General features: G+C 57.3%; 1 protein-coding gene across 1 annotated transcript; it reads left to right on the forward strand.

Annotated features, from left to right (window-relative positions):
- The first annotated feature begins 7,091 nt into the window (after positions 1–7,091).
- HAPLN3 (hyaluronan and proteoglycan link protein 3) lies at positions 7,092–13,289 on the forward strand. The gene is made up of 4 exons (XM_077828807.1): positions 7,092–7,221; positions 8,844–9,212; positions 11,071–11,370; positions 13,009–13,289. The coding sequence occupies exons 1-4, from the start codon at positions 7,092–7,094 to the stop codon at positions 13,287–13,289; spliced, it is 1,080 nt and encodes a 359-aa protein (XP_077684933.1).
- The last annotated feature ends 1,603 nt before the right edge of the window (positions 13,290–14,892 follow it).

Here is a 14,892-nt window from a genome sequence, read left to right on the forward strand (position 1 = left end):
TCGTTCAGCCGTGTACGCAAGCGGAGGAGGTTACCCCTGACTAGTGACAAACCAATCTGGAGCACTCTGCATCCCATCATGGACTGTCCCTCTCATGCCTTTCCTAGCAGGCCCAGATCCCCACGTCTCTTGAGCCATTGGAAAGGAGTAGCTGGGCTGAGAGGTCACAGCACCTATTTAGTGCTGCCCATCAGGGCTTCCTATCAGAGACAGGAGCGGTTGGCTCATGACTGGGATAGTGGGGGGGCTGGCCCGTAAAAAAACTTCCAGGCATTGGGGAGCAGCTGGTTTAGTGCTTCTCAGAGATTATTAGAATCATAGACTATCAGGATTGGAAGGAACCTCCGGAGGTCATCTAGTCCAACCCCCTGCTCAAAGCAGGACCAATCCCCAATTTTTGCCCCAGATCCCTAAATGGCCGCCTCAAGGATTGAACTCACAACCCTGGGTTTAGCAGGCCAATGCTCAAACCACTGAGCTCACAGAGATCAAAGGAGAGGGTGCAACTTTCAGGGACATGGGACCACACTGAACAGGACACAGACAGGCCCTGGCTGGTACCATAGTGAAGCACAAGCTGTACTTCTCAGTCCCAGAGCCAGGCAGTGTCTGTGTGCTCACTGAGGGTTGGGTATTCAGTTCTAGCTCCTAAGGCCCTTGATTCTTTTGCACATAAGGAACCACCCCATCCAGCTCTGAGTTCCAGTTCACCCCAGGAAAGGCTGCCCCCAGCTCCGAGGCCCGACCTGCCACGGGAAAGCCTGCCTGGCTGGGAAGAGCTGGTGGTTTGTTTTTGAAAGAGTTGTTTTCTTTCCGGTTTGAATGAATCCAGGTTGGAGGGCTGAGCGGGATCCGGGCCCCAACGCCTCTGCTCAGGGGCAGCTCATTTCCTCATCATAAAATAACAAACCTGAGATGTGTGGCTGCAGAGCCCCGGCCCAGAGAGGGTCAAGGGTCAGAGGGGTCACTGTGCACACAGCTCTCTAATTCCTCTTCTCATTCACACCCTGCAGATCTGTCAGCAGCACAGAGCTATAAACAGGGCCTGTGGAATCCCTGGCCTCAGGGAGTCTGAGTGGGGAAACAGTCCACCCATTCTCTGTCCCGGCAGGGCTAGAGCCCGAGGACTTTCACCACTGAGGCTAATGTTTGCATGCCCATGTGCATGCCTGCGTGTGTGCATGTGTATGCATTCATTTGAGCACACGTGTATGTGGATGCTGACCTGTAAACCAGGAGAATGGCAGCAATCGAATACCCAAAAGGGCCAAATTGTTGCCATCAGCCGAGGGCCAGCAGCCGTGCGCCATCCGCGCTCTGCCAAGGCATTGCACTGAGAAGAACAACCAACCCCCTCCTCTCTGTCAGATTTCTCTGGTGCCCTTAGCCATGCAACCCTTTCCCAGGCCACCAAGTGTGGGCAGCGACGTAGTGACTAGGCCAGGGCCCCGTGTGAAACCCAAGAATGGGCTTGTGTGGGCTGTTTATTTATCTGTGTTAACGACCACGTGGTGCCCATCATCACACTGCCCAGGCATCTCGCAACTCATTGAGATCAAGCAAAGAAATATTTATTTGTGACATCCCAGCCTTCTCCTCCTGACCCCCAGCAAAGCCCATAGCTCTGATCAAAGCATTCTCTGCTAGGGAGATCAGAGTGCACACTTGGGGAGCTCCCTGGCCCAGCTGCTGCTCTGGTCCCTGCCAAGGTCTCCTCTCATGGCCCCTTGTTTCTTCTTTGGCTCCATGGCTCCTCCTCTGCCCACGAAGCTAAAACCCAAAAACCTTCATCTGAGTTGGGTACGTGCCTTGGACTAGCAGGATTCAGAGTCCCCATCCAGACTGTGATCTCAGGAGATGCTCAAGGGGGAGGCTGCCAACAGGCCTGGCTAACCCATGTCCGGCAGTGCCAGGCTCTGCGATGGTTTCCTTGGCATGGTGCCTTCTCTCAGTGCATGGGCCATTCCCTCCTGGAGTCTCAAAGAGCCTCACCCGTAGGCAGGAGTGGGACTGCTGCACACTTGACCTGATGACAGGCAATATACTCTATGGCCGAAGGTTAGAAGACAGTACAGGTCAGAATGATGGGAGGTGATGCACCCCACCAAATACCTGCCTGGGACAGGGCATCGTGCCATGGCTTGAATCCCCTGTTCGGCTTTTTAGTCCCCTTCTGATGCGGGGCAGGCTGTCACAGATGTGGCCATCTTTCTTTGGCCAATGGCTTCCATCTGATGTCTTCTGGGGGCCACTCTAGAGAGACGAGATCCCCACCTGGGCCAGCTCCCTCTCCATGCTCCAGTGCAGGGGCAGCAGTGTGCAGAAGGGCTCTGTGGGGCACTGGTCAGAGTCTGAGATCCACTGGCCTAGGACGATGCCGAGATGTTAATGGAAATTCTTTGATCGCTTGCGGAAGCACTATCCTAACTCCCCTTTGTATTCTGGACAACAGACTGGAAACTCAGTGACCGTCATTCTCCATCCCTCCTCTGCCCCCACTCTCCGCTCCCTGAGGCACGGATGGGAAATGGAGTGTGTTTCCCTTTAAGAGGCTGGCTCTGGAGTAGTGAGGATTGTCCTGCTGCTGTTTCCTTTTAGCCCATGCAAGAGCCCTAAACACATTTCACTTCAGCCCTCCAGCTTGACTCAGGCAGGGAAACCCAGGAGCTCCTCAATTTTCCCGAGGACACTGACCGGCTCCCACGGGTAAGTAGGGGATGACTGAAGACCCCAGAGCTTTTCTGCACAGGGGATGGGGTGGGAGAGCAGGAATCCTGCTTTCTGTGCCCCTTTCCAGTGGGACTGAGCGTGGATCCGCTGGTGGGGACATTGGAAAGAGTAGGGGGCTGCCCAGGAAGTTAGTGGGGGACTGCAGGAACCCTGTTAACTGCATGGAATCTGCCTGCTAACCAAGCCCAGAGTTGGGAGACCCCTTGGGAGTGAGGCTGGTGCTGGAGGTTCTGCTGGGACAGGACAGAGAGCACAGGCGTGATCGCCTGGGGCTTAAAACCAACCTATGATCTGTTTCAAAGGGTGACTCTTGGGGTAAGGGAATCCCTGGATACAGGGCAAGGGGCTAGCGAATGCTTTGCTGTGCCGGGGGTGAGGCTCTGATAGTACCAGCCCTTGGCACTCGGAACGGGGTCCTTCGGGGCAACTGGATCCCAGGTGCATTACAGAGCAAAGTAATGGCTACAGATGGAAAGACAAATAGCTGGGGGCGAGAAGAAGGAAGTGGCAGAGGCAGAAGGGGGGTGAGGGCTGGTGTGGGTCGAAATGAAACACAAGAGCCAGATAAAGGGAGCCCAAGCTTCAAATGCAGAATCCCGGGAGGCTCAGCTCGGCACGTGGGTTCGTATGTACCTGGACTTCCCATGCTGGAAGGATGGTCCTGGTGGATCCCTGGTTGACCTGGTTTCAGAGGTGTGTAAATGACAATAGTAGCTAGTGGACTATAGAGCAGTGGGTCTCTGCCTGTGGCCCGCTCCATCCTTTGAGGATCTCAGGCCAGTATCTCCCTCCAGATAGGGAAACTGAGGCAGGGTAGGGGAAGTGTCACCCAGAGAGACAGTGTCAGAGGTGCAAATAGAACCCAGGAGTCCTCACTCACTGCCCTGAACTCTGGCCACAAGCTGCCTCGCTCCCAGCTGGCTGGGTGTGAGGATCCTATACTAGGACTAGAACCCCCGTACCCTGGGGCACCGGTCCAGGCAGTTTCCTGGGCTGGTGCAGCAGGGAGCTGACTGTGTGGCTCTGGCATGCATCACTCTGAAGGGAAAGGGCTGCATACCTTCGAGCTGCCCGGTCTCTGCACGCTCCCTGCTCTCACATCCCCCAGACGGATGGATGGTGGCGGTTTCAAAGGAGCTTGTAAACCCTGTCTAAACAGGGGGCACCGATGTCAAATTCCTTCCAGGGACCGGCTCCAGTAGCAGACTGCAGAGCTGATGAGTATAGGGCGCCCTCTGCAGGCTCTAAGGGAGCTTGCAGCCAGCCAAATATTTCTGGAAGATATGCTCCAGTTCAAACCAGGAATTATTTGGGGGAACTGCTATGGCCTATGGTATGTGGGCAGGCAGACTACATGATTACAGTGATCCCTGCTGGCCTGAGAATCTATAAATCTCTGGGAACTGCACCTAGTCGGTCTTGAGCTGGCTCCACTTGATTTGGTTCTCCATGGCCTATGAAGCCTTAAGAAGTGTCTGCTCATAATGCCGGAGGGTCTGAGGAGCTTCCCCTAAAGAGATCTGGGATTTGCAAAACAATTGTTCTCTTCCCTAGTTCAGCTCTAATGTCTCCCACTTGCCGTATGTTAAAGAGCCACCTTCTGAACGCGACAAACCCGGTCAGTTCTTGTCCTAGTGATAACATGGCTTAGTCCTAGATGTAAGAGCGGGAGAGTCCCCTGCCAAGGATAGCCTTGGGGCAGGTTTGCTCCTGAGAGTGTGCTCGGCAGGGTTCTGTCCAATGGCATTAAAGGACCAAGAGAGGGAAGGAAGCTCCCTGGAGAGCTGGGTGAGGAATGGGTTTTGGGGGGTCCCTGGCAATTCCAAAAACGAGAATGAAAACAGTGGTTCCGGGGCAGCTGAAATTGGAGGTCCAGTTCCAACCATATTCATGGGGCTGTGACTGGTTTTAAATGACACGGAAGGAAGTTTCAAAACAAAAAGTCATTTTGATCTGAAAAATCCAAACGTTTCCGCTTTTTCAAAACTTTCCCATGTTTCTGACGCAGTTTTGACACAAATTTGCAAAATGTTCCAGTGTCTCTGAATCTGCTGTTTTCGATGGAAAATAGTTCCAGCCAAACAGTTTTGCCCAGAACTAACTCCAGGTTCTTCCCTCAGATTTTCAACTAGGAGGTCGCACACCCCAGGGCTCTTTGGAGTCCTCCATTCCCCTCACAAGTCCCCTATTTGCCACCCTCTCATCCCCTTCTATTTCAGAGACTCTGTACGACCCTCCTCGCCCCCTCCTTCATGCTAGGAATGCTGTGTGCCCCTTTTCACCATACCAGCATCCTCCAATCTCCCCACTACACCAGGGCTCTGTGTGCCCCCTCATTGTTGTGTGTATTACTATAGCATTTAGGATTCCCCATCGTGGACCCATTGTGCAAGGTGCTGTACAAACACAGACCAAGAAGAAAATAGTCCCTGCCTCTTCCCTCCCCGCCCCTTTCCTCCTACATGCCAGGGATTCCGTGTGCTCCCAATCCTCCCCTCCCCCATGCCAGGGTTCTCCATTCTCCCCCCATGTCCCCTCCCCCAGACCACTGTCTCCCATTTCCCCCTCCCCCACATGCCATGGGCTCTGTGTGTCCTCTCATTCCTCCCCCACCCCATGCCTCCTATTCCTCATTTCACCACCGTGGCAGAGGCTCTGTGTGCCCACCCATTCCCCACTCTGCCACATGCCATAGGGTCTTTGTGCTCCCCATCCTGGGGTCCCCCATTCTCCCCCACAAGCCCTGGGCTCTGTATGCAGCACTCAAAAGTTATCACATTACACACAGAGAAATGCCACCAGGAGTAGCGTAAGGCCTTGCAAACTCGGCCCCTGACAAGAGAAGCTGCCCAGAGGGCGAGAACGTCCATGGACTCTCTGAAACACCTGTTGTCTCATCCTGCCCTCACGTGCTTTCCCTGGAAAGCTCAGCGAGTGGCGAGCAGGGGATTGTTGGCATTGAGACAGGAGAGGAAATAGGGGTTTGCAATGCTGCTTCTGTGGCTATTCTCCAGACGGGTACTGGAGTCCTCGGAAGGGCTCAGCAGCCTGGTGCAGAGATGTAATTGGATTCTAAGTGTACCATCCGAGAGGTTAAAGCTCACGTTGGCATTTAGCAAACTGGCTGTGTTTTGGTGCCGGCGGCCGTGTGAGGAGTGGGGTGGGAGCGCTGTGTGGGGAGCCCCTACAGCAGGCATAAGGCTGCCAGGCATCCAGTTTTTGACCAGAATGCCTAGTCGAAAAGGGACCATGGTGGCTCCGCTCAGCACCATCGACTGAGCTGTTAAAAGTTGGTGGTGCTGAGGGGCTAAGGCAGGCTAGCCCCTAGCTGTCCTGGCTCCAAGCTGTGCCCTGGAAGCAGCCAGTAGGTCCAGCTCCTAGACGAGGGGCCAGGAGGCTCCACGCGCTGCCCCTGTCCCGAGCACTGGCTCCGCACTCCCACTGGCCGGGAACCAGGGCCAACGGGAGCGGTGCCTGCGGGTGAGAGCAGCATGCAGAGCCTCCTGCATGCCCCCGCACCACCACCACCTAGGAGCCGGACCTGCTGGCCACTTCCGGGACGTAGCATGGAGCCAGGACAGGTAGGGACTAGTCTGCTGTAGCCCTGCGGTGCTGCTGACCGGGAGCCACCCGAGGTAAGCCTGCGCCCCAACCTCGAGCCCCAACCCCCACCCTGAACCCCTCATCCCTGGCCCCACCCCAGAGCCTGCACCCCCAGCCAGAGCCCTCACCCCCAGCTGGAACCCAGAGCCCCCTCCTGCACCCTGAACCCCTCATTGGTGGCCCCACCCAGAGCCCACACCCTCACCCCAACCCCGTGAAAGTGAATGAGGGTGGGGAAGAGCGAGCCACTGAGGGAATGGGAATGTAGTGAGTGGGGGTGTGGCCTCAGGAAGAGGCAGGGCTAAGGTGTTCGGTTTTGTGCGAGTAGAAAGTTGGCAACCCTAAGCTGGCACTGTGGGGGATGGCAGTAGGCGCTCAGGCTGTGAAATATGCCCCTGCTATCCTCGGCCTAGCCTCTCCCAGCAGGCTATACTTTAAACGGTAGGGGAGTATTTTCAAACGGTGCATGCACAGGCAGCTGCCTGTACGGGGTGTGTGCACTAGCTCAGTGTGTGCAAATGACAAAACATACGTGCCCCAAGCCCAGCGGGGAGTGCAAACTCACTTTTGCACATGTAAATTCTGTCCCGTGCGTGTGCACGGGCGAGCACGCGAGAACTGCACACAGAGCGACTCGCTTGTGCAAAGCCGCAGGGGGGCTAGCAGCGGCTGGGCCGAGGGGGAGACAGCCCCCTGTGCATTGCCACAGCCTCCTCGCTCTCTTGGGCAGGCAGGCGTTCCTCCGCCCCCCGGGAGCGATGCTGCTGCTATCCCTGGTTGTGACGCTTCTGCAGCTGGGCCGAGGCAGCTGTGGGCTCCCCTTCTACAACGGCTTCTACTACGACCACGTCATGAACGACAAGGGCAACGGCAATGGCAACGGCGAAGGTGCGTGTGGTGGGGAGGGCAGGGTCGACAGGGAGAGGGGCTGGCCCTTAGTACCAGCCGCTAGGAGTGCATGGTCCAGAGAGGCTACTGCTCGTGTTTATGGGCCGGGAATCCTGGTGCAGGCCGGGCAGGCATCGATCACCCACTGCCTTTCCCCGTTCCTGAGGCAGTAGGCACGTGGGGTGTGAAAGATCGGAGTGTTGCCAGGAGGTGTAGATCGGGGTGGGAGCTGTTGAGGAGGCTGGGGCAGTCAAGGGGCGGAGGATGTGGGTGTGAGTCGAGGGTCTTTGCCTCCTAACTTCGGGTGGGTAATTCAGAGGGAGAGAATGACAGTTGCCAGGCTCACACCAGGCATGTTGGGGCTGTTTCACCCCACAGCCAGCTGATAACATCCCCCTCCCATAAAGCTCCCCTCCGCCGGGTGGAACGTAGGGGAGTTTTCCCCCATCGCCTTACCTGCAAATCTCCCCTTGCCCTCCTCTGCCCTGCCAGGATGCCAGGACTGCGTCCCCTTGGCTCTCGCTCCAGTTGGAAGATCCCTGGGGGAGTAGAATGGAACTGATTTGAACCTGGTCTGATGGGGTCCTCTGCCCTGTTCATCTGTCTCACTCCCCCCTCTTCCCCCCCCCCCCCCCCGGTCCTCTCCTCTTGTGCAGTCACAGAATTAGAGATAGCAGAGGTGGAGCAGCTGAGGAGCTGCCATCCGGTCGGGTCCACCCTCTTGCCCATCAGGCTGGGGCTCGATTTGGCCCTGCAGCCTCTTCCCTGGAGATTCGTCTCCTCCAGTTGCAAGCGGCCCCAGCAACTCGCACCCCTTCCCTTCTGAGATGACGGCTCAGCCTAACGGGCGTTTGCTGTCCGAAAGGGTTTCCTGAAATGCAGGCCAAATATCCCATCCGAGGCTCCAGATCTACCCTCTTGTTCCACCCTGAACAACCCTTCTCCCTCCCAGGGGACCCTCAGGTTCGCACACTTGTGCGGCTGGTGGGGACTGGGCTCAAATAGGTGCTGCCCCACAGAGAAGTTGCCCTCTGCTGGGCACTGGGTTCCCTCCAACCCCAGCAGCATCTGATGCCACCTGCCTCCCTTCCTCTCCACCCCTCTCCTACGTTCACGCAGGAGCGGCGGGAGGGGGCACGGGATGCCACAGGAGGAAGTGATGATGAATGGCGGGGGTGGGGAGGGTGAGCGAGTGGAGGAGGAGGGGGTAGATAGTGTGAGGGAAGGGGCAGAGTACAAGGGGGGTGGGAACAATAGTGCAGGAGGTGGGGCTCACAGGGCCAGATTGGTATCAGTCAATGGTGTGGTGAGTTGCAGGAGTTACTGTGCTCAGAGCAGGGCAGATTGCTCCCTCCCCACTTCCTTGTCACAGACCCTCCCGTCCCTATACACGCCTAGCTCTTCCCAGGTCCCTATACACCCTGCTGGAGGGTGCTTGGCTGCCCTGCTGGACCGTAACTGCCCTAGAACCCCTTAGTGGGGATGCCCGTGGGGTAGGCTGCCCCTTCCCTTGTAGCATATGTGGGAATCCACTCCCCCGTGGGCCGCAGAAGCGCCCTGAGCTGGAGGGACGGGGTCCCCTGGCAGTACTCATTCCCCCTGTGGCCCCTCTCCCCCACCAGTTCACTTCAATGGCGTGAAGCTGGTGGTGGAGACCCCGGAAGACGCAATCTTCACCTACCGCGGTGCCAACATCACTCTGCCCTGCCGCTACCACTACGAGCCCACGCTGCAGACGCCACGCAAGATCCGCATCAAGTGGTCCAAGCTGCGGGAGGACAACACCAAAGAGCGGGACGTGCTGGTGGCCATCGGGCTGAAGCACCGTAGCTTCGGCGAGTTCCGGGGCCGCGTGCACCTGCGCCAGCGGGGTGAGCAGGAGGCGTCCCTGGTGATCAGCGACCTGCGCCTGCAGGACTACGGCAAGTACCGCTGCGAGGTGATCGACGGGCTGGAGGACGAGAGCGGCATTGTGGAGCTGGAGCTGCGAGGTGAGCGGGCTGGCGTCCGGTGCCATGGTGGGTGGGGGAGAAGGGGCAGGGGAACAGATGGGGCAACTCCCCCTCACACAGAGATTTCCCTGGGGTTACTGGGGACAGTAACTGGCACCCAAGAAGCTGTCCCCTTTGAGGCTCCTGAGTGGGATCAGCGTAGGTTCTGGGTCCTTCTGCGGCTGCCCCTCTCTGGGGCACTCCCATGCCCAGCCAACACGGGGGTTGTGTGTGCGCCAGGACACAGCAGTTCAGGAAGAAGCTCTCCCACTGGGTGGGTGAGGGTGAAGGAAGGTACAAGGTACCTTCCTCATAAAAATTGCCTCCGAATCCTATGGCCCTGCTCACCCAGATCGGCATCCCTGCAGTGTTATTGCCACGTGCCATCGCCTTGCACTTGCGTTACGTCAGGTTAGACTCGCAGGAGCTCCTTGGGGCAGGGAGAAAGAAGGGATGTCTTCTTATTCCTTGTTTGTACAACACCTAGCACAGCGGGGCTCTGATCTTTGACTGGGGCCCTTAGGTACAGTACTACTGCAGCAATCAAATAACACTGCACTAGGCTTCTGTGGCTCACCCTCCGTCCAGTGCAGCCGACACTCACACTACAGGTGTATTATGAAGTGCACCTGTAACCTACAGCCACTCAGTGTGGCTCCCCCTAGTGGAGGCTGGGTGAAGGAGTCTGCTGCTGGCTTTGCGCTGACAGAGCTGGGCGTTTTACCCCAAGCAGAAGAGGCGGCTGTTTAAAGATCCAAAGGCTCCGTGGTCAAGTCCTGCTAACAGTGACCTCCAACTCCAGGGGCGCGGCGTGATGTCCAGTTGTAATGCTGCAGGACTGGGGGCCTGTCACTAAGGCATACACTAGTGTTTTTTTTAAGATGGTAGCTCTCACAGGTGGGAGGAGGGGGCATCAGACCACAGAACGCATGTGTGTCTCTCTCCCCCCATCCCTGGCCTAATTTCTCGCTGCTGGATCTGTGCAGCGCAGGGCACACTGCACAGGGAATTGGTGCTGGAGAAAGAGACTAAGCAGGGTGTGAAACACCCCACCTGTGGCTCTGTGATCCAGACGGAAAGTCACCCCCTAGGATGTTCTCCTTCTCCATAGGCTCAGACCCCAGCTCCGCATCGCGGTCCCAGACTCACAGCCACCCAGAACGGTGGGAAATGTCCCATTTCCTGCCACCTTGTTGTGTTCCTGACCCAGTGCCACCCAGTGCAGCAGAGGGACTTGTACCAAGCCGCCTTCCAGCCATTTGGAGGACGGAGGCTTTGAGTGAGGGGCAAGTTCGCTGGCTACTGGCACCAGCCTTCAAAGCTCTCCCAATTAACTCTGAGCACGCAGAGATCATGCCTCACTCTGGCCACCAGGTGTCACCATTGACATGTGTCATTGTCCCTTTGGGCTGATGCTGCCTGTCCCTTTGGTCTTCGGACTGGCCGCTTGATTCCAATAAGACAGGGGCTGCGCTGAACTCAGATGAGATCCTGGGCCTGAAGTTTGAGGTGCTCAGGGGCCTTTCTTTCCTGGACGATCCAATGAGTGAAACCCCAGGAGAGAGGCTGTTCTCACAAGGGGCTTTGGAGACGCTTCTGGGACGTCTCTGAACCCTAGCGCGGTTTGGGGTTCGTCTGTGCCTAGGTCTTGATCCTGTGAGTTTGGAGCTATGAGCTTGGGAGGGGGCAGAGTCCTGCTGTAACACCCTCTGCTTGCTGGGAGCCCCACACTGGATGTGTTGGTGGGGATCTGTACCGTCCACCCCAGGGGTGTGTGTCAGGTTGCGGGCATAGCCAGAGGGGGCTACCCTTCACAGTGGCTCTGTGACCCAGCCATTCCCTCTCTCTTTCTCTCCAGGGGTGGTTTTCCCATACCAGCCTTACCACGGTCGCTATCGACTCAACTTCCATGAAGCCAAGAAAGCCTGCGAGGAGCAGGACGCTGTGATTGCGTCCTTCGAGCAGCTCTTCAAGTCCTGGGAGGAGGGGCTGGACTGGTGCAATGCCGGATGGCTGCTGGATGGGACAGTGCAGTACCCCATTTCCGTGCCCCGGGAGCCCTGTGGCGGCAAGCTGGCCCCCGGCATTCGGAGCTACGGCGAGCGCCACAAGAACCTGCACTACTTCGACGTTTTCTGCTTCTCCTCTGCTCTGAAAGGTGAGCCTGGCATCTGCAGGGCTCATAGTTAGGTGGGAGACCTGCTTGATGCTGCAGAGAAGGGGGGTGACCAGTAGAGGGGCGCTCTTTTTGCAGGGCACAGTGTGGTGGCAGGGGGTGCCGCCTGTTGGAAGGGACACTTCTTCGCTGACATGTAAAACTGAGGGCCTGCGAAGACCCAGTAGAACTTCTCTAAGAGTCGGGGTGTTTGAGCCAGCCAAATTCTAACCTGGGTAATTCCATCCACCTCCCTAAATTCTCAGAACACCTTCAGTTAGATCTGGGATTCTCCTCCATTGCCCAGACTGAAATGGTAGGTAGCATTACTGCATGCTGGTAAACTGCATCCATGCCCCATGCTAGAGGTCGCTGGGTCAAGCAATTGCTCCGTTTCGGTTACAAATCGGTTTGGGATGCAAGGCGAGAGAGACTGGCAAAGCTGTGTCATTCAAATGGCTAACATGGCACCAGCCTGTGCCAGCATCAGGGGAACCACCGGTTCTGTAATACAGGGCCTGACTCTTCCTTCTGCGGACACAAAGGGGCCACAAACCCAGGAGAACCAGCACTGCGAGAACTCCCCAGGCTTTGGGGCATGCCTGGCAAAGCTGGTATGCCCAGCTGTTGATGTGTGGTGAAGTGTTTAGATCAGGGAGGGGCAAACTTTTGGGCCCGAGGGCCACATCTGGATATGGAAATTGTATGGGGTGGGGGGTCCATGAATACTCATGAAACTGGGGGTTGGAGTGTGGGAAGGGATGAAGGCTCTGGCGGGGGTGCGGGCTCTGGGGTGGGGCCAGAAATGAGGAGTTCAGCATGCAGGAGCGGGCTCTGGTATGGGGCTGGGATGCAGGTGTGTGTGTGAGGGCTCCAGGTGGGGGTGCGGGCTCTGGGGTGGGAATGAGGGGTTGGGGGTGCAGGAGGGTGCTCCAGACTGGGACTGAGGGGTTCAGAGGGTGAAAGGGGAATCAGGGCTGGGGTAGGGGGTCATGGCACAGGAGGGGGTCAGGGGTGCAGGCTCCGGCAGCTCTTACCTCAAGTAGCTCCCAGAAGCCGCAGCATGTCTTCCCTCCATCTCCTACGTGGAGGTATGGCCAGGCGGGTCTACGTGCTGCCCTGTCTGCAGGTGCCACCCCTGTAGCTCCCATTGGCTGTGGTTCCCGGCTAATGGGAGCTGCGGGGGTGGTGTTTAGGGCAGAGGCAGCGTGCAGAGACCCCTGGCTGCCCCTACGCGTAGGAGCTGGAGGGGGGACATGCCGCTGCTTCCGGGAGCCGCACGGAGCCACGTCAAGTGCAGAGCAAGCCCCCCAACCCCACTCCCTGGCTGGAGCACCAGAGCGGGGCAAGCCCCGGAACCTGCTCCCTGGCGGAAACTCAAGGGCTGGATTAAAATGTCTGAAGGGCAGGATGCGGCCCCCGGGTCGTAGTTTGCCCACCTCTGGTTTAGATGGTATCAAATCCCTTTGGCCCCTTCCCCATTCTTGTGCCAGGGAGAGCACAGCCTGTTTCTGAACTCCCTAACTTATGTGAATTCCCATTCCTAGCACCTCCTGTGGGCGAGGGGTTTTCCTGTAGGGCCGGCCATGCTCAGTGTTCCTCCGCCTCCCAGTGACCACCCCCTCTGCCTCTCCCCTCCAGGGAAAGTTTACTACCTGGCTCACCCGGAGAAGCTGACGTTGGAAGAGGCCAAGCAGGCCTGCCAGGATGACGGGGCTGAACTTGCCAAGGTGGGGCAGCTCTATGCGGCATGGAAGTTCTTCAGCCTGGATCGCTGTGATGCTGGCTGGCTGGCAGATGGCAGCATCCGCTACCCCATTGCCTTCCCCCGGCCCAACTGCGGCCCACCGGAGCCGGGGGTCAGGAGTTTCGGCTTCCCCGACAAGGGCAAGTTTGGGGTTTATTGCTACAAGCTGAACTAAGGAATGGGGAGGGGCTCCCTCTTTGCCAGTGGACACTTCCCTGCCTGGTGCTGCCTGGATTTAAAGGGTCAGGTTTCCAGGGTGTTGGGGTATTTTTTAATTTCAATTGTTATTTTTTTATTTTACATTTTTTTCACTAAAGGGAAACTTCTCTGGGTTGCTGGGCCCTGGCGTCTCGCTAATCAGCCGAGTGCCATCTCTGCGTCTCTCTCGTGGCTAGGAATGGGGCACCGGATCTCCTTCCACCCAGCCAGTGGAGGGAGACTCAATGGTCTCTCAGGTTGGGGAGCTTAGTGTCTGGTACCAGGTGGCTCCATCCCTTGGTCACAGGGTCAGCTAGATAAGAAGTGACAGGTTCACGCACATCCACTTGGGCTAGACATTCATTTCCTAGCAGGGACGCATCCAGGCACTGGAGAAGCACAGCGCGTGCAACTGGGGGATAGCAAAGGCAAACGCTCTGTGGACATGCTCCAGTTTCACTGGTACCAAAGGGGAACAGCTGTCTCTAATGCACAGACTGCTCTGCCATCCCATCCCAGCCAGCACAGAAGGCACCAAATCAACTGCAAGCCAGAACTTAAAGTAAGGCTCGTCACACTCCCCCATCCCCCAGTTAATGTGGGCGAATGATCAACCACACACAAGTGACTCACAACTCACCAACATCCTTCCCCTGCCCTCAAAGTCCTTCCCCTTCCCCTCCCAATGAAGCGCAGATGAGGTCAGAGATATTAGGCATAATTCTAAGCCTAGAGGCCCAGAGCTAACACAGCTCAGGCCTCGTGTGTCCCGGGAGACTCCCTCTCTCCCCCGCCCGCCCCCCTCCAGTCCCTTCTTTCTCTGCAGGATCTGGCTGTGTTTCAACTCTCTGAGACTCCAGTCTGAGGTTGGCGGTTTCCAAGGGCACTGAAAGGTGGTACTGTGTGTGTACTGGGTGGAACTCTCCGGTTTGCCTGCCTTGTTCTCCACCGGCCCCTCTCCCAGGCACCACTTGAATCCCAGGGGCTCGGTCTTTGTGCGTTTTATTGTGAAAAGATGTATTCTCCTGGACCTCTTCAAATAAAGCTTTGGAGAAAGCCCCAGAGGTCTGAAACTGTGTCCTGGGTGGCAGGACAAATTCTGCGGCGTTCTCCCCGGCCAGCAGCAGCAGCTCTGGGGGCACCACTCTGCGAAGGATTTTAGAAAGGGAATGCACTCGGGGTACTGGGCTCAAAGTGGGGCACCCAGGACTTGGAAGAACAGGAGGTGTTGGAGATAAGAACTGAAGGGCATCAGCGGAGCGGTCTATGAACAAAGCTGTATGGCTTAGCAGGCCCGGGGGGCAGAGTGGGGATTAGGGCAGAACTGAGGAGCCTCCTCAGAACTGGGGGGAGAAGTAGCAGAACTGGAGCCGTGGGGAAGGCAGAGTGAAGGTTCCTCGGCAGGTTGTGGGGAAAGGCAGGAGCAGAAGAGCAGGGTGGAAGGCTGCAGATCCGGGTGGAGGCGCATCAGCAGTTGTGTATGGGGGATGGGGGGGAGCCCTGGGCTGGAGTAGCTGTGAGGGCAGGATGGAGGGGTGTTCCCTGGGGATGAAGTGGGGGGAAGTGGGAAGCCCGCTCAT

Source organism: Eretmochelys imbricata, chromosome 10 (genome assembly GCF_965152235.1).
Source record: "Eretmochelys imbricata isolate rEreImb1 chromosome 10, rEreImb1.hap1, whole genome shotgun sequence".
Lineage (NCBI taxonomy): Eukaryota > Metazoa > Chordata > Testudines > Cheloniidae > Eretmochelys > Eretmochelys imbricata.

Excerpts from the sequence above, each read along its gene's own strand:
- HAPLN3 (XM_077828807.1), top strand. The coding sequence starts at position 7,092 with ATGCTGCTGCTATCCCTGGTTGTGACGCTTCTGCAGCTGGGCCGAGGC. Across the intron at positions 9,213-11,070 it reads TGTGGAGCTGGAGCTGCGAG|GGGTGGTTTTCCCATACCAG; the intron begins GTGAGCGGGCTG and ends CTTTCTCTCCAG. Across the intron at positions 11,371-13,008 it reads CTTCTCCTCTGCTCTGAAAG|GGAAAGTTTACTACCTGGCT; the intron begins GTGAGCCTGGCA and ends TCTCCCCTCCAG.